General features: G+C 45.0%; 1 protein-coding gene across 2 annotated transcripts; it reads left to right on the top strand.

The window, feature by feature from the left end:
• The first annotated feature begins 8,756 nt into the window (after positions 1-8,756).
• On the top strand, positions 8,757-22,703 carry LOC103049949 (uncharacterized). 2 transcript variants are annotated; one of them, XM_088151242.1, is made up of 7 exons: positions 8,757-9,137; positions 9,879-10,448; positions 13,508-13,637; positions 14,414-14,496; positions 15,476-15,602; positions 16,776-16,865; positions 20,329-22,703. In XM_088151242.1, exons 2-7 carry the CDS (start codon positions 10,035-10,037, stop codon positions 22,632-22,634), a joined length of 3,150 nt encoding a protein of 1,049 aa, XP_088007368.1. In that variant the 5' UTR covers positions 8,757-9,137; positions 9,879-10,034; the 3' UTR covers positions 22,635-22,703. The 2 variants fall into 2 exon arrangements, 1 of the variants encoding a protein (XP_088007368.1); XR_015798006.1 differs by lacking the exon at positions 20,329-22,703 and having other exon boundaries at positions 14,292-14,496.
• The last annotated feature ends 2,337 nt before the right edge of the window (positions 22,704-25,040 follow it).

Genomic DNA, 25,040 nt, shown 5'->3' with positions numbered 1-25,040 from the left:
AATCTTGAATGCTCACTGCTTTACGCCTGAGCTTAGATATTTGTTTTGTAATTTAATTCCCATCTTTGTCTCTAAATGGCCAAGCGGCGTCAAAGTAAGTGTTCCTTGAGTGTCTGAACACTGCATGTGGGATGTGGGCAACAGTATTTTGACCTGAAAAGCTGTCTCAGTTTTAGAGATCCTGGCTTGCCTGACCCTGTTTGGAGCAGAACTGGGCTTTGGTCATAGTTCATGTTGTACTGGCCAAAACGTACCAGAACTGACCAGGATTCTCCTGACCACTATGCAGGAAACTCTATGTCACATGAGAGCAACTCAGGCTATTACATCTTCAGGTATCTTACCACAAAGCATGATGTGGAAGTGTAAAAATTAATAAAGATTATGATACCATAATAATGGTTATAGGAAACAAAAAATGTTATAGGAACAAAATAAGCCCTTTTTTAATGTACTGTACAGAACGTGTGAAACAAAGATTTTGGGAGTATCTTCTTTCCCACCTTGATAACTACCAGTAGTTAGAAGCAAAAGGAAAAATAGCTGCTTAGGTATATTCTAAAAACGCAAGTTAGCAGAAAGGATTAAGAAAGACAAAAATATATGTACTTAAATGTTAGACTTATTAACAAAGGTATACAAATATGGAACAAAAATAATGAGATAACTTCAGAATAACCAGAATAATAAAAAAAGGAAAAAATGGGGGACAGAAAAACTCCAAAACCTGTTCCAGAACCTTCCTTGCTCTTTTGTTGGGGGAGGGGGAAAGAAAAATCAAATTCAAACCTTGATAGATAACCCTTATCAGCTGTTAATTGGTACATGTCATGTTAATTGGTACATGTTTTTAGTAAAGGTATGATAATTTTTTTAGCAAAACCCTATGCCCCTAAAAATCCACAATTCATGTTAATAGATTCCAATTACTAGGTGTACAACCACAAGCATCATCTCTATCTTTAACCCACAATGCTTGACCCAACCTTGTTCATGTCAGCCCAAAACGTGCTGATAATATGGGAAGAGCTAATGGTCTCACTCCTGGATTGCATCCAACAGGAAGGCAGTTACAACCAACTCTTTTTAAACATTCTCTGAAGCACTCAATATACAAGAAGCAATTTTTTAATACATTAATCTCATTTAATACATTGTTTAAAGTTTATCTAACTATCTTAAACAATGAAAGGACAGACAAGCTGTTTACTCCAGAGGTCACATAGATAACTTTCAATTTCTTTAAAAAAGGTGATAGGTAGACCTCAGGTTATGACGGCAATTGGGACTGGAATTTCCGTCGCTAAGTGATGAGGTTGTAAAGCATAACAACATGACTGCATCACTTATAGATGGCAATTCTGACAGCCCTGGTTGCTGCTGTTAAGCAAGGATCTCACATGATTGCGACTTCCAGTCAGCTTCCCCATTGACTTTGCTTGTTGGAAGCCAGCAGGGAACATTGGAAATTGACCACAGGGATGCTGTGACAGTCAGAACTCTGAGGACCAGTCATAAGTACCATTCATTCTGCATCAACGGAACTCTAAATGGTCACTGAACAAATGGTTGCAACCCGAGAACTACCTGTTCTGCCAGAGTTAATTCCTCCAAAACCTGTAAGCTGTGTGAAATGTCAGAGCAGCAGTTGCATGTGTACCAAATATATAACATTGAATAAACTGTCAAGAAGTTTGTTTTTCAATTCTACAAAAATTTGAGAAATAACTTCCTCAGAACTAAGTTGAGACACAGTGCAAGAGGTTCAGTTTTTCCCCAAGAGATTTACAAGTTACTCTTAGAATGTGATACTCTTTTAATTTTTTTAATGGGTAAATAGGTCAAAACCATATCTGTGAGCCAATATATCTTGCAGCATTAAGTGTAAGTACAGGTAGTCCTAACTTAACAACCATTCATTCAGCGACTGTTTGAAATTATAACAGTGCTGAAAAAAAGGACTTATGACCTGTGCCTGAAGTTACAGCCATTGCAGTGCCCCTGCAGTTGTGATCAAAATTTGGGCACTTATGACCACAGGGGCACTGCAACTCCCCCCACCCATCTTCCCTCCATCTATGCTCTTTTGGTCACCCTGCACAGCGGCACTTGTCAGCAGCACTGGGGGTGAAGTAGAGGCCCAGGGCCTTCAGCAGTCTCAGCCAGCTGCCATTGTTCCCCAGGCCTCTACTTCAGCCCCAACACTAGTGCTGCCACTGAGAAATGCCGCCTCAAGCTCAACGCCACAGCCAGCCACCTGAGCATCATCATGCAAAGCCCCAGTTGCCCTTGCTCCCCCATGTTCCACAGGCTCCACCATGCCCAGCTGACGCTTGCCGTTTTCCTCCCACTGCTGATAAGACCCATCTGGCCAGACCCTACTGTATGTTGTAGAGTTCTAATTGAACTGGAACAAGCAGTGAGAATGAGCAAAAATGGAGAAGAGCACTGGTTCAGGGATTGTGTAGGCCAAATATTTTCTCTTTAACAGGTCACTTACAAAGGTCTGAATGAAAGTCTGTAGCAGGTTTTTAGGGAATCCTCTGGGTGACTATGGAGTTGTTTCATATGTGCTATGTCAATAAATGGAATATGTAGGAAAGGATAAGGCACTAAGTAGGGAGTTCGGTAGATGGGTGACATATAAAGAATGCTTGTGTTGTTAGTGGTGTGTGGATTGGGAATGTGAATGTGTGTACTTCTGTATGAAGACTAATTTATAAAACTAATAATGGCTTTAAACATCCTTGAAGAATACACAGATTCCTAATATATTAATGAATACTGGCAATTTAAAATTAAATTAGGAAGGTTATTTATTTACAGAATAAATTTTCATACCATCCACACTGTGAGAATAAGCGCTCACAGCATCAGATGAAAACCATATGAGAAAAGGTTTGTTTGTTGCCAGATGAGGAACAGATGGAAAACAGTCCTCCCACTAAGTTAGATAGGGTGGAGAGAGAGCAGCAAAAGGATTTGAGTATCAGTTTTATAAACAGAGCTTGATATTGTAACACAGCAATCACTAGAATTCTTTCATTCCAGCTTCCCAACTTTTCTTCAAGATCAGAAGTTCTTGGGTTCTTGTGAACTCACCTGAATAGCTCCAGTCCTGACAAACTTGAACAGCTCTGGGAGGTGTACTTGATAAAGCAAAATCATTCCAACATAACTGCCCTCTTGCAGGGGTGGGCCCTACAGCAGGATGGGCAAAAATTGATATTGGACACAGTGGTTCCTAATCTCACTAGGAGCTGTGCTGTACAAGGATACTTAAAATTAGACTTGGAAGCTCACTGGCCAGAAGATAGTTGTTATTCTGCAATGGCATTACTATTAATTTTAATACTGAAATGCAAACACAATACAGTACAAACAGGGAAAAATACAGTCGTGGATATAGGGTCAGAAAAGAACTTACATATATTACATTATAATGATTAAAATAAACTATTTTAACTCTAGATCAGATAGTATGTCAGGAGATCATATTCAAAATACAGTTCATCAGTTCTGTTGTTATTGCTGGTCAGACACTCCTGAAGGCTAGCTTTCCAGGAACAATGCTAAAGCAGGCTTATCTTTATGTATTTCTAACTACACTGTGGAGTTTGATAACCAGTTGTTAAAGGTTGAACTCACCCTTAAACATGAAGCACAAAAACCAATCTTATTAGCAGAAGCTAATGAGGTGACTTTGTTAACAGCTCACCAGGAGTTTCATGGGCAAAAGCTTTGAAGTACATCTGTATTAAAACCCCTGAAGTTGTTCGTCATCTTTACCTCTGCACAAACCTTGCAAGTGCTTCTTGGCAGCCAATTAGTGAAAATGTGCGCACACTTGAATAAAATAAAGGGAACACAGAATGTGACATGTTTTCTCAACCTTTTCAGTTGTGCCTGTTGTAATACTGTGAATATTTTTGGTGTGGCTTAGATTATAATTTAAGGTTTAGTGCTTAGAAATTGGTATGTGGCATCAAAGTCTGCTCGTTGCTATATTATGTATAGTCTTTATTTTACTTTCTTGGAGCATTCATGATCCTTAAGTTTTTTTGTAAAGAAGTAAAAGTTCTTTCTGCTCTCAAATAAATTTGTCTGACTTTTCTAAATAGGAATATTAACCATTCCATACCCTAAGGCAAGTAGAAACTCATCCCATAGTAAAGCTTCTAATATGAAGTAAATTGTCCACTGTAAGACTGATCCACAGATTGCTCGTCTCATCTCGTGTCAGAAATGCAGGAACTGGGAGATAACTATTAATCTAAATTTTAAAAAATTAAAAACTTTAATAAAAATATAGATTTATATAATTCCTGCCCAATGCCAGGCCACATTGATGGCAAAGGTATTTCTGACCAGCAAGTCATTCTGTGTGCATGTTAGTCCCAAGGGGCACTGCAAAAGATGGGTAATTGTTTGAATAGCACCATATTCACAATAAATATCCTTGTCCTCAGGAAGAAACCCCCATTTTTCCATTTGATCTTCAGTTCTACCCAAACCAGTGCGCAGTCTATTTAAACATCTCCAAACCGTCCACTCCTCCTCCGAACCTCCAGGCAACTCCTCAAGCGGTTCTATCCAATCCTAAAGATGTTTTGCTTGAGATTTCCATTTTTAAATCGTTCTGTTTGAGGTGTGGTAGCAATCTCCTCGGTGCAATCTAAAAAGCTCCTCCTTGATTTCAATCTTTTTGTGGGAGGTACTTGGCCAAATAATGGGTGTGCCGGATCATGTAACACCTTTCCATATTCCACGTCTTGTGCCACTTTCCTTCTAATGCCTGGCGGGGTTATTCCCGCCAAGATATAGAGTTTATCAAGTGGAGTGGGGTGCAAACATCCAATAACAATATGACATGTATCACTAAGTGCCCTGTCCACATGTACAGAATGCGCAGACCGGCCCCAAACGGGGCAGGCACACTCTGCTGCCGAGTACCACAATGCAAGGGCAGCCATTCGTAGAGTAATAGGATGGGCACCCCAGCTAGTTCCAGCTGACTTTCTGAGATTATTATCGGTGGATATCTTTTGCTTTAAATTGCAACAATGTCTTTTAAAAAGTTAATGTTCGATCCAATTTAACACCAAGGTAACATGGTGTCTCACAATGTACCAGACTCACTCCACCCCAGATAATATCAAGCCTACATCTGGCCTGCCTGTTTTTAAGATGGAATGCACAGACATTGTTACTTTGTTTTCCTTCCAGCATAGAAGAGACAAAAACTGCTTCTTTTATCATGAGCATTAATAGAGATTAATGCTGTTTTATTTTTATGGTTAATTTTGAAATTAAAAAAAAAATATTTAAAATGTTCTATTCCACTGCAGTCAGAAACAATCTTGCTGGCTGTAGAATGTACTAACACATGTTCAGTTATGGAGATACAGTATTTGCATTATAGTGCAATGCCCATTTATAATATAATGCCCACTTCTGCGATGCAGTGACAAAGATGTCTGGCAAGGAACAGGGAGACCCAGATTACAGTCCACCCTCTGCCACAAAACTGTCTCCTTTCTGCACATCTCCAACACAGGGAAGAATGAGAATTTATCTTCTGGCAACTCTCTTTATTGAGGAATCTGAAGAAACTCCTACAATCCAAGGAAAAACTGCACCTGGAGATCTTAAAAGTTTTGCCTTGAATAGCATTAAAAAAACCCTCCTTTTTGTTCTCTAACTTGAATAGATCAGAAATTCATCTAGACTAAAAAGCAAAGATGTGCAAGAAAGCCTGAGGTGTTATCTCTTTATGTTTCTGGTTTACATTTACAGGTGAAACTCGAAAAATTAGAATATCGTGCAAATGTTCATTTATGTCAGTAAGGCAACTCAAAAGGTGAAACCAATATGAGATAGACGCATTACATGCAAAGCGAGATATGTCAAGCCTTACTTTGGTATAATTGTGATGATTATGGCGTATAGCTTATGAAAACCCCAAATTCACAATCTCAGAAAATTAGAATATTACATGACATCAATAACACAAGGATTGGAAATAGAACAATATCGGACCTCTGCAAAGTATAAGCATGCATATGTACTCAGTACTTGGTTTGGGCCCCTTTTGCAGCAATGACTGCCGCAATGCGGCGTGGGATGGATGCTATCAGCCTGTGGCACTGCTGAGGTGTTATGGACGACCAGGATCCTTCAATAGCGGCCTTCACCTCCACTGCATTGTTCGGTCTCATGTCCCTCATCTTTCTCTTGGCAATGCCCCATAGATTCTCTATGGGGTTCAGGTCAGGCGAGTTTGCTAGCCAATCAAGCACAGTAATCCCATGGTCATTGAACCAGGTTTTGGTACTTTTGGCAGTGTGGGCAGGTGCCAAGTCCTGCTGGAAAATGAAGTCAGCATCCCCATAAAGCTCGTCTGCGGAAGGAAGCATGAAGTGCTCCAAAATCTCCTGGTAGACGGCTGCGTTGACCCTGGACTTAATGAAGCACAGTGGATCAACACCAGCAGAATATATGGCTCCCCAAATCAACACAGACTGTGGAAACTTCACACTGGACTTCAAGCACTGTGCATTGTGTGCCTCTCCATTCCTCCTCTAGACTCTGGGTCCTTGGTTCCCAAATGAGATGCAAAAGTTGCTCTCATCAGAAAAGAGGACTTTGGACCAGTTCTTTTTTTCTGTAGCCCAGGTAAGACGCTTCTAACGTTGTTTGTTGTTCAGGAGCGGCTTGACAAGAGGAATACGACATTTGAAGCCCATGTCCAGGATCCATCTGTGTGTGGTGGCTCTTGATGCACTAACTCCAGCCTCAGTCCACTCCTTGTGAAAGTCCCCAACACTTTTGAATGGCCTTTTCCTGACAATCTTCTCCAGGCTGCGGTCATCCCTGCTGCTTGTGCACCTTTTTCTACCACACTTTTCCCTTCCACATAACCTTCTATTGATGTGCTTTGATACAGCACTTTGGGAACATCCAACTTCTTTTGCAATTACCTTTTGGGGCTTTCCCTCCTTATGGAGGGTGTCAATGATGGTTTTCTGCACAACTGTCGGGTCAGAAGTCTTCCCCATGCTTGTGATTCCTACTGAACCAGCCTGAGAGACCATTTAAAGGCTCAGGAACCCTTTGCAGGTGTCATGGATTCATTAGCTGATTAGAGTGGGACACTTTGAGCCTAGAATATTGAACCTTTTCACACTATTCTAATTTTCTGAGATTGTGAATTTGGGGTTTTCATAAGCTGTACGCCATAATCATCACAATTATACCAAAGTAAGGCTTGACATATCTCGGTTTGCATGTAATGCGTCTATCTCATATATTGGTTTCACCTTTTGAGTTGCCTTACTGACATAAATGAACATTTGCACGATATTCTAATTTTTTGAGTTTCACCTGTATTGTGATCCTCTTGATGGCCTAAGGTGAGTTTAGCTGCAAAGCCTTCTTGATTGCAAAGCTGGAAGCATGGGGTAGGATGTTGAGGACATCCTTGCTTCAAGTAACGAAAAGCCAACTTTCGCCCACTTTAAGGGCTAAAACTGAGGCCGTTTTCCAAGGCTTTGTCACCACAGCGCTGGGATGCAGGACAGAGATCAACGGATGGTTTGACATCGGATTTTGATTTTGTGCCCTCAAGTCAGGGTCAGCTCTTAGCGGCCACATAGGGAGATTTTGTCCAAGGCGATCCGTCCCTCGCTGGGTCCTTCAGGTTTTCCAATGGCGCCCCACTGCCACCGCAGCCGCGTCCATCCGCCTGGCAGCTCGTCGTCCTCTTCTCCCTCGCAGTGCCCCATTCTGCTTTTCGGTGGGTTTCGGGGAATGGCTCTTTCTCCGACCCTCTGCCTGGAGGGAGCTGAGAAAGGGGAGCTTATTCCAAAAGCCCCAGCCTGGAACAAGAATTTAGCCTCTCTTCTCCGTTGGGGCCCAACTGGGAGACCACCAGGAGATCCCACAGCCGCACGGGGAAGTGCCAAACGCCTTCCAGGGGCCTGAGGGGACGCGCAAGGCCCACCGATCCCTGGCCAGGGCGCGCCTTCTCAGGGGCCCAGGAGGCCCCTCGGGGTCGCTCCTGCCCACGCTGCTCTCCCGCCCTGGGGCCTCAGACCGGGGGCCCAGGCGGGCGGTGCCGCCCTCCCCGGAGGAGAGTCTGTCTCTGCGGAACGAAGCGCTTCAGGACAGCCGCGTAAATGGACTTCGCAGGCTCTTGCGCGGGCCAAGGGTCCGGGGCCCCCCTCTGTCGGGATCGGAAGGGAGGCCACCGGGAGGCCCCCGAGGCCGGCCGCCCTGCAGGCCTCCCCTGGCCCCGGAAAGCCCGGCGCCCCCGAGGGAGACCCGCGCCCGGCAGAGGAGCGGGCCGCCCGACGCAGCGGCTCCCTTCCCGCCCAAACCTGACAGGCGCTCCTCGCCCGCCATTGGCTCGCCAGGGTCACGGGGCCAGCGGGCTCGGCGCCCCGCCCCCAGCAGCCCTTCCCGCGCCCCGCCTTCCCCCGCCCCCACCACCCCAGGACGCCCGCCGCCCAGAGCCTGCGGGGCCACGGCGGAGGGGCACTGGGCATGCGCGCGCCCTCGGGGCCGCGGCCGGGAGGGAGGCGGGGCGGCGCCCGACGCCTGGCCGCTCTAGGACTCCGCGCTCGCTCGCTCGCTCGCTCGCTGTAACCCCCCGGTCTCCGCGGGAAGGCGGCGGAGGGCCCGGCGGGGCCAGCCTTCCAGTCCGGGGGGGCGACCCATAAATGGACGTCGGGATGGGAAAGAGCTGCCGCGTAAGGGGCCCCTCTGGATGCTCGCAGGGCCCGCGCAGGGCAGAGCCTGGCCAGGGCGCAGCGCGTGAGGAGCTTCGCTCAGAGTCTTCGCCGGGGGGGCGCGCAGAGGAGGGCCCCGTTCGAGGGCTTCAGCTTCTGCGGTGCGTCGCCTGCCAGGAGCCCCCGAAAGGTCCGGGCACTCCTGCCTGATGCCGCCTGGCGGAGCTCGATCTCCCCCGCGCGTCCTGCCCGGAGCGGGGCCGGCCTGAGGGGCTCTGAGGTCCCCTTCCGGGCCCCCCCTCCAGAGGCCCGGGCACTGCCCGCAGGCCCCGCCAGGGGGCGCGCTCCTCGCCGCCGAGCGCCACTGCGCATGCTCCGCCCCGACTGCCTGGCTCGGGAGGACCGGCTGTGAGTTGCGCCCGGGAATCTTTGGGGGTCGGGCAGGACGGGTCCCGCGACCCAGAGCCTCCCTGGGGGGGAACTGCCCCCTTCCACCCGTGGGCTGAGCCTCCCCGGCCGTTTCTTGCAGAGGGAGGGGGAGAGTGCGGCTCCCCTGCAAACAGCCCCGGAGCCGGTGGCGAGAGGGGGGGGGACCCAGGACTCCCCGAAAGGGTTTGCTGGACTCCGAATCCCGAGGCTTGGGGGGAGGGGGAGACTCCCCCATTCCTGCTCCTGGCCTGCGCATGCAAGAGGTCCAGCACTGGGGGGAGGGAAGGAGGGAGGGTAGGAAGCCGAAAGATACAGCGTGCTCACATTGTGCATAACCCAGGTTTGCTTCCCACCGTTTGTAGCAAACGAGAATCTGGGAAAGGGGATTTCCTGCCTGGCGCTGTCCACCAAACAGTCTTGTTTCAAGTTCTTTTGGGAGGAGGTTGAAAGGTCCAATTCTGTGCCTCAAATGTCTTGAAAGACCCCCGAGACTTTTTCCATTGCCAGTGGAGCTGAGCTGCACCAAAATGAGGGCTGGTGTTCTCTGGAAAGCGGGGAGGTAGGGAGGGACAGACAGACAGACGTTGCACTGAGCCTGAAACATCTCTTGATTTGTCCCCCCTCCAAACTGTTACTTTGCCTTGATTTTGATGAAGCAATCAGTTACTAAGTGAGAACAGTCTGTGTAATTGCTGAAGTTTGCTTTCCTTTCCACCTCAGATGCCAAAGCTGGAGGTCACTTGAGAGCTGGATGGCTTGAAAAACTTCTCCCGGCCTCTCTGTGCAGTTCATGCAGATCCTAGGACTGAAAAGACCTTTGGAGACCCAGGAGATCCGCAGGCCCCTTCTGGATCTGTGTCAGGGAACGGACCGAACATGGACGCAAACCAGCCAGCGTGCAAGGGAGTGGGAAAAGGCTGTGCTGCTGCTCAGCCCGGGAACTGTGGGGAGGTCTGGGCAGGAACCGGGCAGAGGATCCTGGAGGAGGAAGCCCTCAGCTCTGAGATCCAGCACTGGCGCTTCAGGAACAGTCCCTTTCAGGAGGCCGAGGGGCCGCGAGAGCTTTGCAGCCGCCTTCACCGCCTTTGCTGGGGGTGGCTGCAGCCAGAGAAACACACCAAGGCCCAGATGTTAGACCGGGTGATCTTGGAGCAGTTTCTAGCTGTCCTGCCCATGGAGATGCAGCGCTGGGTGCGGGAGTGCCAGGCGGAGACCAGCTCCCAGGCAGTAGCCCTGGCCGAAGGCTTCCTCCTGAGCCGGGCAGAAGAGAAGGAGCAGGAAGGGGGCCAGGTGAGAGATGCTCATCTTGGGAAATATGGTCTGTGGAAGAGCAGGCTGTTGGGAAGCAGTTGCAGGTCCCTGTGCTGCCTTCTTCCCCTCCTGTTTGAGCCTTCTCCCCAGTGTCAGTATGGCAGAGTTGCTTATAAAAGCTGCCACCTTGAAACAGGTAAGGGAGGAGATGTGTTTTGGAGGAGCAGAAACAGAGAAAAAGCAGCCAAATAAAAGAAGGCATTTTTCCTTCACAGAGACTGGATGGCGCAGAGGAAAAAAATATAGAGGCAGAGCAAGGAAAAGTGCAAGTATAACAGCACAGTGTGGAAGTACTCTACATGCTGGCCAGTAACAGAGAAGAAGAAAACCGAATTCCAGAGAGAGGAATTAAGGCAGAACAGTGTTTGTAAGAAGAAAACATTGTTACAGAAGAGTTATACAATGAGTACAGAAGAAATCCTGTAACAGTAATTGGATAGTAATAGAGTATAGTTATTTATTTAGTTATTTATTAAATGTACAGTATATGCCGCCCATCTCCCCCAGAGGCTGACTCTGGGCTGCTCACAATTAAAATCTAATTGTAATTGTTAAGGTAGTAATTAGTACAGTAATATAGAAATAATAATGGAATAGAATATAGTACAGAGGCAATAAAAAACACATATAGACTTATAAGTTTCATATTTCACTTTTGTATTTTGATTTTTTCAAAATAAAATCTCCCCAATAAAAATCCAAGTGTCTGGGATCCAGTGCTTTTGGTGGATCTTTTGAGTCTGAATCAATCAAATTTTAAAAAGAACATGTGACAATTGGTGGCAGAAGTGGGATTGGCTCAGACTCAAGGGACTCATTAAGTACTGTGTATGAGAAGAAAACAAATCTTAGTTGCTAAAGGAAGGGAATTTGGCCCTTGCAGACTGCAGACTTTGCAGGCAAGAGCTCTGCAGAAACCAGACCCCTCACTAGACCCTACATCAAACAAGCAGGGATGGAAAAGGTAGAAAGGGCTGATTCTCCTTTGGAAACAGAGGAGGCTACTACTTCGATAGAGACAGGTGCCCAGCCTAAGCCTGTAGTTAAACCAAAGGAAAAGGTAGAACAGCCAAAAAAGGGGCTGGGCCCAGATACCTGGGCCAATATCGTATCAGGAATGTTGAGGCAACAGCAAAAGGAAAGCCTTCGATTAAAAAAGAGGAGGAAGAGCGGCTCTGGAGGAAGACAGAGAGGAAGGATAGGTTAGAATGGGAAGAAAGTGACAGGCAAGGAGGGAAGAGTTTAGAGGGCTGATAGTCCTACTTAAAGAGGTCTAGTCTCCAGGAGGGACACATTCACCGCTAGGGTTTCCTGAGAACATGTAGAGAGGGGAAGTGGTCCCAAAAGTACCAAAATCCCTAAATTAACAGAGGAAGAAGCCTATTCCACTATGTTTGAAAGGGTTGCTACGTCTTGTAAATGGCCTGAGAGTGAATGGGTGGCCAGGTTAGCCCCTAGCCTAACAGGAAAAGCTCTAAGAGCTTATAGCAGTCTTCCAGCTAGAGAAATAAGGGGTTGTTATCATATTAAAGAGGTAACCCTATGCAGGTATGATGTAACTCCTTATACCTATAGGCAGTGGTTTAGGAGTCTCACATATGACAAACATTAAGGGGTTCATGAATTGTGTGCAAGACTGGAAGGCCTAGGTAGGAAATGGTTGAGGCCAGATGAAAGGAGCAAAGAAAGAGGTAGAAGAAGTAATTTTAGAACAGTTTCTACATATACTCCCTACCAAAGTGAGATTTTGGGTGAGGGAACATCACCCAAAAACAGGGCAAAGGGCAGTAAAATTGGCTGAGGATTACCTGGCAGCAAAAGGAGCAGAGGATGATTGGGAGGGAGATACAGAAGGAGAAATGAGAATAAGAAAGCCTGTTTCAGAAAGCAGAAATCATAAAAGAACAGGAAGGATTGAAGGAGAAAGGTGTAAAGAAGTCTTTAGCTCTTGCCCAAATGAAAGGAAGACATTGGGAAGATAGAGGCCTGTAGTTGTTACAACTGTGGGAAAAGTGAACATTTGGCAAAAGATTGTAAAATCCAGAGGAAGAAGGGAATGTCTGCAGTAAAGCAAGCACCTCTAGAGAACAAAATTAGGGTTCCAGCAACAGTTTCAACCCTGATTGCTCATTGGAAGGACTGATAATGAAGCTCAAGCTCAGATACTTTGGTCACCTAATGCGAAGAGAGGAGTCTTTGGAAAAGACCCTGATGCTGGGAAAGATTGAAGGCAAAAGGAGAAGAGGACGGCAGAGGATGAGATGGTTAGATAGCATCACTGAAGCAATGAGCATGAAACTCAGCAAACTCAGGGAGGCAGTGAAGGACAGGAAGGCCTGGCGCAATATGGTTCATGGGGTCACGAGTCGGACACGACTTAACGACTGAACAACAACAACAACAATCAGAGGTTTAGTAGATACTGGGAGTAGAAGGATGCTAGTACATTCTTACTTAGTAAAAAAAAAAAAAAGTATATATAGGAAAAGAACCTCTTACAAGTTTGTGCAGGCTGAGATGATCCTATTGGTTAAAGCAAGAATACAGGCAAAGGGAAATGAACAGGTAATGATGGTAGGCACAACCCCTAAATGACCATGTAATCTAGTGATTGGAACAGATTTTCCAATTGCTGAGGGTTGGATTCAAACAAAAGGCTTCAGGGAGGAGGCTAAGGTAGTGGGAGTAACCACAAGAGCTCAGTCTAAGGCAGAAGTGAAGGAGCAGAAATAAGAGAGGAAGAAGGCATGCAGGTGCCTGCAACAGTTTCTCAATAGCCTGCTCTTCCACAGGATCTTAATGTGCTTGAGTTCTTAAATGTCTCCCTAACAGGGTTTTGGGGATTAATAATACAACAAGATGTTTAGAGAATGTCATTAGAGAAATTGTTCCTGTGTTCTTCCAGAGGACATATTTGGAGCAATTCTCTCATCCCCACTGATAGACAAAGAGGGCTTGCAATGTTGTGGCCTAAAAATGAAAATCCAGTAAATCTTATGTCCTGTTCCTTTAACTCCTCTTCTTTGCCTGTATTTCAGGTTCTGAAGCCCTTCCTGGAGGTGAGCACTAATTGTCCTGAGGAAAGGGTGGATCCCGCAAATCCCTCTCAAGTGTCGTGTCTCAGAGGAATCTCCAAGGAGGAAGGTCAATGTCAGAATGCCTCACTAGGTAAGGGAACATCTTTTTATGTGGTTGGAGGTTTCCCAGAGAGATTCTAGTTATTCTTAATTCTCTTTATCTTCTCATGTTACTAGAAGGTGACTCAGGAAGGAAAACTTAACTCACCCTCTTCAAGCTAGAAGGCTTAAGTCCCACAAAGGAAGTCCTTTCAGTCCACGTACTACCTTCAGATGATTCCCTGTTTGCAGAAGACTGACTTCTGGGGGACACCCTGGGTTGCATTCTGACTCCTCTATCCTGAGTTACTTCTCTTTGTCCTCAGAGATGGGGAGGGGAGCAATCTGTCTTTGGCCTTTCTTGATAGATAATTTCTAGTAAATTTTCACACATACCCGTGCTGGACCATCTCCAACACCATCTGTCCTGGGCTGACATAATTTCATCAGTTGCCCATAAACATGGAGAGTAATGGTTTCAGGCTGTGGGGGTTAGGGGAGCATCTGCTGTGGTTGAGTGAATGCTTTGATTGCCATGAGTATAATTCCTTGTATAGTTCCTGCCCAAAAGGCTAGGAGAAAGATCCAATTGGGGTGCATGGTGTGGTTGTGGTCTTCTCCTTTTATTCTTGGCTCCCAAGATGGACCCTGTGGATGGCTCCCGAAGGCAGAGGGTAGAACTGACGGATGGAGATTTCCTCTGCAGGACAGGAAGAAGTGTTAAGTGGTGCCTTCAAGCTAGAAGAGATGGAGTTAATCCCTCTCCTGTCAGCTCCATTTCTGGTGACAACAACAAGCCTTCGTCCATCCCATCTCTCTCCTTCCCAGGGAACAAAATGGAGTCACTGTTGTTCATTGGATCATCTCCTCGCACTGGTGGAGCTGAAAGAGTGGCTAGACCTCCAGCTCAGGTAGGAAAGAAAAGATTAGGGTCTAATATGGGGGAGCAGTTGGAAACCTCCAGTTGATACTGCTGATCCTGAGTGATATGGGTGTCAGGTTGAGCCCAAAGAACTCCAAAAGACAATGCAAATACAGTTCTGTTGCATTTATTAGCTTCAACCTCAAGACAGAAATCTCACCAGACTGAACCCAAGTTCCCAAGTCAGCCAGCCACAACACCATGAATTCCTTAGGGAGATGCCAGCCTCATCTTCTTGAACTTCCCACACTTCTGTTGGGGGCTAAGAACACGCTTATCTCCCTGAGCCTGGCCTTCATAGGTCCATTCCATCACAATGGGAGAGGGAAATTAGGATTTAAGTTAGTGATCAGTCACACTCTTCCTACCTCTCAAGACTGTTTTGGAAATGTATTGAATTATTTTGGGGTTACATACTGTTGGACTCAAAAAATGCCACTTGGCACCCATGACTCCAATTTGGCTTTTAACAACTACATCCATGCTGGTTTTTGGCTGCATTAGAGAAGCGGTGTACTGGCCTCTTCCCAGCCTTTTCAACTGTTTTGTCTAGGAAAGGGATAACAGAGTTATTGGTCCCTCATCCCCTGACTAACCAGGACTGAACCTGCTAACCTGAGAAGATCACCTGGGGGCATCTGGAGTTGCAACCTTCTGAGGCCCCATTTTCTGTAACTAATAACATGAAATCTTTCAGGAGACAGGAATACAATTCATACACAATTTTTTACCACAGATGTTCATCTTCTTCAGGGAGTACCTGCCATGCTACGTGGCCTAGATTGAGAGGATGCTGTGTGTAACCACCCCTTGATTGATCAGGGGATGGTTTTATCACGTAACATGCTGAGTCCACCTGGGGAAATGTCCAATTAAGCATTATAACTCTGTGCTTTTAGGATTTGCAGATTAAAGGAGATCTTGCAAGTTCTTCTCAGGTCTGCTAATAGGGATTCTTCCTTGTTCAGGGTCCTGTGTCGTTTGAGGAGGTAGCCGTTCATTTCACCAGTGAAGAGTGGTCGCTGCTGGATTCCAGCCAAAAAGCCCTGCACCGAGAAGTCATGTTGGAGACGTCTAGGAGTGTGGCCTCTTTAGGTGAAGGATCCTTTGGAGGAAAATTAAGTCAGAGTGGGAAGTGACTAGATGGTTTTCCGTTATTTACAGCTTAGGAGATCTGTGCAGGTCTTGCTAAAATGATTTTTCTCTTTCCCTCTTACCTTAATTCCAGTCCACAGCCAGTCTTCTGAGTACCACAGTTTCATTTAGAAGAAAGAGATCAGTCTGGTGACCAGTCGGTCTGGAAAGGGCCAGTCAGTCTGAAAAGGCAGTCTTGGGATCTTCTTTGGGGCCTGTGTCAATACTGCACAGCTACTGGGAAGATAAATAGGGAGGGGATGTTTTTGCTTATTTCACTTGCACTAACCAGCGCCATATTTTCTTACACAATGATATTGCAATGTCATGCATGTTGTGGCATCAGATGCAACTGTCAGGGGAAAAACCCCATCAGACCCGAGAAACAGTCACACCAGAACACAGACCACTTCCAAGTTCTAAAGTATTTATTAGATGTTAGTTCAATAAGCAAGTATGGTTCAATAAACAGATCTTAGTTCAAGAAGCAAAACATAACATATTTACTTAAGATCCCATTGCAATGAAGTCCAGCACGAGCAAGCGGTCAGGTAAGACAGGTTAGCCGTGTGGCCTCGAACCCCCTTCTTGCAATCCTTTTTATCCTTAAAAACCGCAAACCAGAAGCATGACTCCCAGGTCATGCTACCATCCTTTGGTGCTAATTTTAACACGCTTCCCTGTTCCATTTCTCCTGTCACACTCCTTCTATCAGCACTTTACTTTGTCCATCTATTGTCTGGCTTCCTGTCCATGACTGAAAACTTTAATCCACAGAGCAATTTTATTTATTTACTTTATTTATTGCTCTTTTTCCCCTCACACAACTTAGGTGCATCACATGTGACACAAGGGCATATGCCACATCATGATGTCAAGACCTGGGCTGAAGGACATTGTATTGGTTGTTATTTTGTGTTGTATTCTTGTTTTAAAATGTTGTTAACCACCCAGAATCACATGAGATGAGCGGCCATGCCAATCTTTTCAATTAATAAATAGCATTCATGCTGTCATTTCCCCTCTTGCTCCCCCTGCAGATGCCCAGGAATAGATACAGGCTAGGGAATGGCATGGGGTGGCAAACTGTATGTTGTAGAGTTTTCTGATTTCTTTTTCTTCTCCCTCAAGCAGTTGATGAGCAGGTGAATGAAAATTGCCAAAAGCCAAGTGTAGTGCCATCAGAAATAATCAAAACTGAAATACCAGAAGAGGCTTTTGCAGGTAAGTGGGGAAGGAGGAGATATGAGAAAAACCAATCTTACAGAAATCCACGCTTGAATGTGCAGAAATGGATCACTTCCTGACCTAACGTAAAAGCAGTACAGGAATGTGTCAAGGAAGTGGGAAAATATTCCAAGCAAAATCCAATTTCAGTAACCACTGCAAAATTGGAAAGAGCTTCAGCAATAACAGTAGCATTATTCCTCATAAAATGGTCCATGCAAAGGAGAAACCCTATAAATGTGTGGACTGTGGAAAGAGCTTTAGGTGGAGAAGTAGTCTTAACAACCATAAAAGAATCCATTCAGGGGAAAAGCCCTCTAAATGCATAGACTGTGGAAAAAGCTTCTATATGAGTGATTCCCTTATTTCTCATAAAAGGATCCACACGGGAGAGAAACCCTTTCAATGCATAGAGTGTGGGAAGAACTTCAGCACAAGCAGTGAGCTTACTTCCCATAGCACGAGCCACACAGGGGATTAAAATATGCATGCATGATGTGTGGAAAGAACTTCAAGTCAAGGAAATGACTTACCTCCCATAAAAGGAGGATGCATGTCATGGAAAAATCCTATAAATAGAAGAGAATATATATATATATATAGCTCAGGGTTGAACTGTAGAGTCCTTGGTTCTCTGATTGTTTTCTTGTAGACGTTTCATTTTACAAATGCATGGACTGTGGAAAAAGTTTCAGTATGAACAGTTTCCTTAGTCCTCATAAAGGGATCCATACAGGAGGGGAACCTGTATGCTTCAGCACAAGCAGTGAGCTTACTTCTCATAAAATTCCATACAGGAGAGAAATCCTATAAATGCATAAAGTGTGGGAAGAGCTTCAGGATGAGCTGTAACCTTAATTTCCCATAAAAGGGTCCACCCAAGGGACCAACTATAGAATGTGGAAAGAATTTTTGTGAAAGCAGGACTCTTACTTCTCATAACAAGAACCACACAGGGGAGGAAAAATATACACGCAAGATGTGTGCGTGGGAGTGCACAAGAAGTGCCCCATGGGTCAGGAAGTTTGCATGGGGGTACACAAGAGGTCCCATGCGGGTTGGGTGTACGAGAGGCATCACGTGGGTTGGGAAGGGTGCACAAGAGGTGCTGTGCAGGTCGGGAAGGGTGCTATGCAGGTATAATACTGGTTAACTATACAGGTAGTCCTCGACTTACAACCATTCATTCAGTGACCATTTGAAGTTACAACAGTGCTGAACAAAGGGACTTACGACTGGTCCCTGAAGTTACAGCCATTGCAGCACCCCTGCAGTTATGTGAACACAATCTGGGCGCTTGCCTACCCGTTTGCACTTACCACCAATTGCCAAGCACCCCATGATCATGTGATCGCCATTTTCAGCTTTCCCTGCTGGATTCCCAGAAAGTCACTGAGGAAGCTGGCAGGGAGGGTTGCAAGTTGCTGGGTAAGTGTCCCCCACTTGTGCAGCCTCCCTAGCCCCTGTTTGTTCGTGCTGCGCCAGCCAGTTGTGCATCGCTGTGCAACCTACCCGACACAAAGCACCCCTCGCGCACCCCCCTCACTCCCCTACCCGCAGCACTTTTCTTCTTGCCATCCAGGGATTTGCAACTTCCGGCCAGCTTCCCCACTGACTTTGGTTGTGGGAAGTCAGCAGAAAGTTGCCTTGCCTAACAGCTGGTACAATTCAGTTAATGAGGGCAACCAGGACTGCAAGAATTGCTGTTCCTAAGTGATGTGGTCACACAATGGAAATTCTAGTCCCAATTGTGGTTGTAAGTTGAGGACTGCCTGTTATTTCTCATTTTGAAGGGTTAATATAGTAAATTATTGGGAACATTTGTTGCACAGTGTAAATGATGCCCCTACTTAATATACTTGGAAGAAAAAAAACGAAAGGAAGAAACCAGATGAATATGTGGGGGAGCTTTTAGAGAGGAGAGGAGTGGAATAGATGGTTAAAAAGTGATAGAAAAAATGAGTTTGGATCTTATTAGTATCAAAGAATTCACACTGCACAGATGATGATGCATAGAAATCCATGGAATATGAGAAAAGGATTAGCAAAGCAGGTCTACCTATAAATGAAGCAACAAAGGGGAGAAACCAGGTCATGTGACTATCTTCTGAAATTTAGGATTTTCCATAGTTAATGCTTAGCTTAATCTCATTAATGACAGAATAACCAAGAGACGATAATTTAACTGACAGTGACTGACACTAATGTCTATCACAATGACCTCAGCTTGTTTTGGGCCATATGTCTGCTTGTTGGCCCTTTGAACTTTTGGAGTTTTCTCATACCAGCTGTTTGGTTATCATCTCTCTTTCCCTTTCTTTGACACTTTGGATAGCTTTCCTGTGTACTAGTGACCCTTGGGATGTTGGACAAACATGTAATTTGGAATTAATAGGCCAGCTATGAGGTTATGGCCAGGTAGGAGTAAGAATAGCAAAAGGCATGTGGAACAGGAAGCAAATTAAATTTAGTTGGAAGGCTGGTGTGGGTCTTCCAGGCTGTGTGGCCATGTTCTGGAAGTTTTGTTTCCTAACGTTTCGCCAGCATCTGTGACTGGCATCTTCAGAGTGCAGGAGCACAGACAGGAGCAGTTCTCTCTGTGCCCAGGATGATGTGACCCTTTTGTGGGTTATAGAGATCTGAAGGGAGGGGGATTTGGGGGGGTTGGGTTAACGAGTGGCTGCTGTTTTGGTGTCAGAATTTGTGTGTATCTTCCTGGGGATTAGGCAGGGTTTTTTCTTCTATTGAATTGTTAACGAGGGGCTGCTGGGGGTGATTAGCAAGTTCATTGTGTGAACTGTTCACATGTCCTGGTGGTTGAGCTGAGTTCGTTGACCTTTTGCAGGCTGTATTTTTCAGGATTGGTAGCCAGGTTTTGTTGATTTTTAGACTCTCCTCTTTTTATTGAAGCTGTGCTGGTGTTTGTGAATCTCAATGGCTTCCCGGGATAGCCTGGTATAGTGGCTGTTGGTGTTGTCCAGTATCTCTGTGTTTTCAAATAGGATTTTGTCTCCAGTGTGCTTGAGAGCATGTTCAGCTACTGCAGATTTTTCTGGCTGCTGTAGTCTGCAGTGTCTTTTGTGTTCTTTTATCCTGTTATGGATGCTGCATTTTGTGGTCCCGATGCATGCTTGCCCGCAGCTGCATGGTATGCAGTATATTCCTGCGGCGGTGAAGGGATCCCTTTTGTCTTTTGCTGATTTTAGCACTTGTTGTATTTTTCTGGTGGGCTCCTGCACTCTGAAGATGCCGGTCACAGATGCTGGCGAAACATTAGGAAACAAAACTTCCAGAACATGGCCACACAGCCCGGAAGACCCACACCAGCCATCGTATGCCGGCCGTGAAAGCCTTCGACAATACATTAAATTATTATATGTTGGTCAGCACTTTCTACAGAATGATTTTTCCTTCCTCCTCCCAGCCTTGCTGCAATTTTTGTTCTTTTTCTCTCAAATAGGTAAAGAAAGTAAGAATGAAAATTGCAACAAACCATTCCAAATTTTCATGCATAAAGAGGGAAAAGGGATGTTTGCAAATCAAGGAGAACCAGAAATGAGTGAGAGAAACCAGTCAACAAATGGGAGAAAGAAAAGCTCAACTTTGCAGTGTGCCCAAATTCAAGATGTTCTTGCGCAAAAAGTTCACGAAGAAAAACAGAGAAAATCATTCACAAAAAGTGTGAAAATATTCAAAGGCAGATCAGATTCAAAAAAACATTACACAACCCACATTAAAAGAGAACAGAATCGGCACAGGGAGAATGAAAAAAGTTACAACTCAACGTTGACTATTTCTGTACAAGAGGAAGTCAAAACGGGACAGAAAACACATGAATGCATGGAGTGTGGAAAAAGGTTCAGCACCACCGGTAACCTTACTCGCCATAAAAGAATCCACACGGGGGAGAAGCCATATAAATGCACGGAGTGTGGAAAGCGCTTCTGTCAAAAATGTAACCTTATTTCGCATCAAAGGATCCATACAGGGGAGAAACTATATAAATGCATGGAGTGTGAAGAGAGCTTCAGGTGGAACAGTGACCTCACTTCCCATAAAAGGATCCACACAGGAGAGAAACCATATCAATGCTTGGAGTGTGGGAAGAGTTTCAGCAAGAGAAGCCTGCTTTTTTCCCACAAAAGAATCCACACTGTGGAGAAAACATATAAATGCATGGAGTGTGGGAAGAGCTTCTGGACAGGTAGTGGACTTACTATCCATAAAAGGCTCCACACAGGGGAGAAACCATATAAATGCATGGAGTGTGGAAAGAGCTTCTGCACTAGTAGTGGACTTAATTTCCACAAAAGTCTCCACACAGGGGAAAAACCTTATAAATGCATGGAATGTGGAATGAGTTTCAGAGGGCACAGTTACCTAATTTGCCATAGAACAGTCCACACAGGGAAGAAACCATATGAATGTATGGTGTGTGGTAAGAGTTTTATGTGGAGCTGTTACCTTGCGTCTCATAAAAGGACCCACACAGGGGAGAAACCATACTCATGCACTGAGTGCGGGAAAAGTTTCCGGAAAAGCAGTTCCCTAACTTCCCATAAAAGTATTCACACAGGGGAGAAACCTTATAAATGTATGGAATGTGGGAAGTATTTCCCTAATAATTCATCCTTTACTAAGCATAAACGGATCCACACAGGGGAGAAGCCATATCAATGCAGGGAATGTGGGGAGAGCTTCAGGTGGAGCCATCACCTTACTTACCATCAAAGGATCCACACAGGAGAGAAACCATATAAATGCTTTGAGTGTGGAAAAAGTTTCAATAGTAACAGTTCTCTTATCTCCCATAGAAGGATCCATACAGGAGAGAAACCGTATATATGTATGGAATGTGGAAAGAATTTTTCTAATAATTCGTCTTTTAGTAGGCATAAACGTGTCCATACAGGTGAAAAATTATATAAATGCTTGGAGTGTGGAAAGAGTTTCAATCATAACAGTTCTCTAACTTCTCATAAAAGGATCCACACAGGGGAGAAACCATATAAATGCACAGAGTGTGGAAAGAGCTTCAGTAGTAACAGTTCTCTTTCTTCACATCAAAGGGTCCACACAGGGGAGAAACCATACAAATGTATGGAATGTGGAAAGAGGTTTAGCAGTAACAGTTCTCTTACTTCTCATAAAAGGATCCACACAGGGGAGAGACCATATAAATGCACTGAATGTGGAAAGAGTTTCAGGAGTAAGAGTTCTCTTTCTTCACATCAAAGGGTCCACACAGGGGAGAAACCATACAAATGTATGGAATGTGGAAAGAGTTTTAGTAGTAGCAGTTCTCTTGCTTCTCATAAAAGGATCCACACAGGGGAGAGACCATATAAATGCACTGAGTGTGGAAAGAGTTTCAAGAGTAACAGTTCTCTTTATTCACATCAAAGGGTCCACACAGGGGAGAAACCATATAAATGCGTGGAGTGTGGAAAGTGTTTCAGAGCAGGTGGTGAACTTACTTCCCATAAAAAGGTCCACACAGGGGAAAAACCCTATAAATGTATGGAGTGTGGGAAGAGTTTCGTGTGGAACAATCAACTTACTCTTCATAAAAGTTTCCATACAGGGGAAAAGCCATATAAATGTGTTGAGTGTGGAAAGTGTTTCAGGACAAGTGGTGAACTTACTTCCCATAAAAGGACCCACACAGGGGAGAAACCATATAAATGCTTTGAATGTGGGAAGAGTTTCAGAAGGAGCAATCAGCTTACTTCACATGCAAGGATCCACTCAGGTGAGAACCCATAGAAAGACTACATTTATTTGGTTTGCTCCCTTCTTTTTCTGATACAAATTTAAAAAAATATTTTTTCTGAATCTTGACTGCTGACTGCTTTACGCCTGAGTTTAGATATTTGTTTTGTAATTTAATTCCCATCTTTGTCTCTAAATGGCCAAGCGGCGTCAAAGTAAGCATTCCTTGAGTGTCAGAACACTGCATGTGGGATGTGGGCAACAGTATTTTGACTTGAAAAGCTGTCTCAGTTTTAGTGATCCTGGCTTGCCTGATCACTTCTGTTTGGAGCAGATCTGGGCTTTGGTTGTGCTCATGTTATACTGGCCAAAAGATACCAGAACTGACCAGGATTCTCCTGACCACTGTGCAGGAAACTATGTCACATGGGAGCAACTCGGGCTATTTACACCTTTAGTTATCTTACAACAAAGCATGATGTGGGAGTGTAAAAAGTAATAAAGGTTATACCATAATAATGGTTATAGAAAACATAAAAGATGTTATAGGAAGAAAATAAGTCCTTTTTTAATTTACAGAACTTGTGAAACAAGATTTTGGGGTGATCTTTTTTTCCCACCTTGATAATTACCAGTAGTTAGAAGCAAGAGGAAAAATAGCTGCTTAGGTATATTCTAAAAGTGCAAGTTAGCAGAAAGGATTAAGAAAGACAAAAAGATATGTAGTTAAGTGTTAGTGTATCAGACTGATTAACAGAGGTATACAAATATGGAACAAAAATAATGAGATAAATTCAGAATGACCAGCATAATAAAAAAGAAAAATAGGGCTGGCAAACTTTATTATAGACAGAATAACTCCGAAACCTTCTGTTCCAGAACCTTCGTTGCTCTTGTTGGGGGAGAAAGAAAAATGAATTCAAACCTTGACAGATAATCCCTATCACTGTTGATGGGTACAAATCAGATGTAGATTCATCTTTTAGTTACGTGTATATTTCTTTTAGCAAAACCTTGTGCCCCCCAAAATCCACAATTCATCTTAATAGATTCCAAGTACTGGGTGTACAACCACAAGCATCATCTCTATCTTTAACCCACAATGCTTGACCCAGCCTTGTTCATGTCAGCCCAAAACGTGCTGATAATATGGGAAGAGCTGATGGTCTCACTCCTGGATTGCATCCAACAGGAAGGCAGTTACAACCAACTCTTTTTAAACATTCTCTGAAGCACTCGGTATACCAGAAGCAATTTTTAAATACATTAATCTCATCTAATACATTGTTTAAAGTAGTTATCTAACCACTTTAAACAATGAAAGGACATGTAAGCTGTTTACTCCAGAGGCCAGATAAATAACTTTCAACTTCTTTAAAAAGAGTTACAGGTAAATATTGGGTTATGACAGCAATTGGGACCAGAATTCCCATCACTAAGCGATGTGGTTGTAAAGCACAACATCATGTGACTGCGTCGCTCAGCAACAACAATTCTAGGAGTCCAGGTTGCCGTTCTTAAGCGAGGACCTCACGCGATTGCGACTTCCAACTTCCGGTTGGCTTTCCCATTGACTTGCTTGTGGGAAGCCAGCAGATAACATTTGAAATCACAATCATGTGACCATGGGGATGCTGCGATGGCCAGAACTCCGAGAACCAATCATATGTACTGTTCGTTCAGCGCTGTCATAACTGAACAGTCGCTAAACAAATGGTCGTAACCCAAACACTACCTGTACTGGGTTAGAAACCAGAGTTAATTTCTCCAAAATCTGTAAGCTCTGTGAAACATCAGAGCAGCAATTGTATCTGTACCAAACTGTACAAGTAAATCTGTACTGTCCCAGACAGACCCAGTGCATAATCTGTGCGGGGGGGGGCCTGGACACTCAACTCCTGCTTGAGCAGGTGGAAGTCGTGGCCCGGAGGGCCTTTGCGCAACTTCGTGTTGTGGACCAGTTACGCCCCTTCCTGGATCAGGAGGCCCTCCGGTCAGTCACTCACGCCCTGGTCATCTCTCGTTTAGACTATTGCAATCCGCTCTACGTGGGGCTACCCTTGAAGAGTATCCGGAAGCTACAGCTGGTTCAAGATGCAGCGGTGCAGGCAATCATGGGTACCCCAAGGAGGGCACATGTAACACCTTTGCTGTGGGAGCTGCACTGGTTCCAGTTTGCTTCCGGGTCCAATTCAAGGTGTTGGTTATCACCTTTAAAGCCCTACATGGCACAGGTCCAGGTTATTTGAGGGACCGTCTTACCCCCATCACATTGACCTGTCCCACCTGGTCTGGCAGAGAGGGTGTGTTGCGGATCCCGTCAGAGAGAGAATGTTGACTGGCTGGTCCTAGGAGGAGAGCAGGAGAGCCTTCTCTGCTGTTGCCCCCACCTTATGGAAGACTCTTCCCCCCAGAGGTGAGGCAGGCCCCTACCCTCCCAATTTTTTGGAGGGAATTGAA

The sequence above is a fragment of the Python bivittatus genome, unplaced genomic scaffold (assembly GCF_059951505.1).
Source record: "Python bivittatus isolate LINGU-HERP-01145 unplaced genomic scaffold, Pbiv_v1 ctg000650_np1212, whole genome shotgun sequence".
In the NCBI taxonomy this organism is placed as follows: domain Eukaryota; kingdom Metazoa; phylum Chordata; class Lepidosauria; order Squamata; family Pythonidae; genus Python; species Python bivittatus.
This window is presented reverse-complemented; position numbering and strand designations above follow the sequence as displayed.

What these genes read in the sequence shown, in the direction of transcription:
- LOC103049949 (XM_088151242.1), top strand. Translation starts at nt 10,035, where the DNA reads ATGGACGCAAACCAGCCAGCGTGCAAGGGAGTGGGAAAAGGCTGTGCT. An exon ending in AGGAGCAGGAAGGGGGCCAG is followed by an intron (nt 10,449 to 13,507) that starts GTGAGAGATGCT and finishes CCTGTATTTCAG; the next exon opens with GTTCTGAAGCCCTTCCTGGA. An exon ending in ACCAGAAGAGGCTTTTGCAG is followed by an intron (nt 16,866 to 20,328) that starts GTAAGTGGGGAA and finishes TCTCTCAAATAG; the next exon opens with GTAAAGAAAGTAAGAATGAA.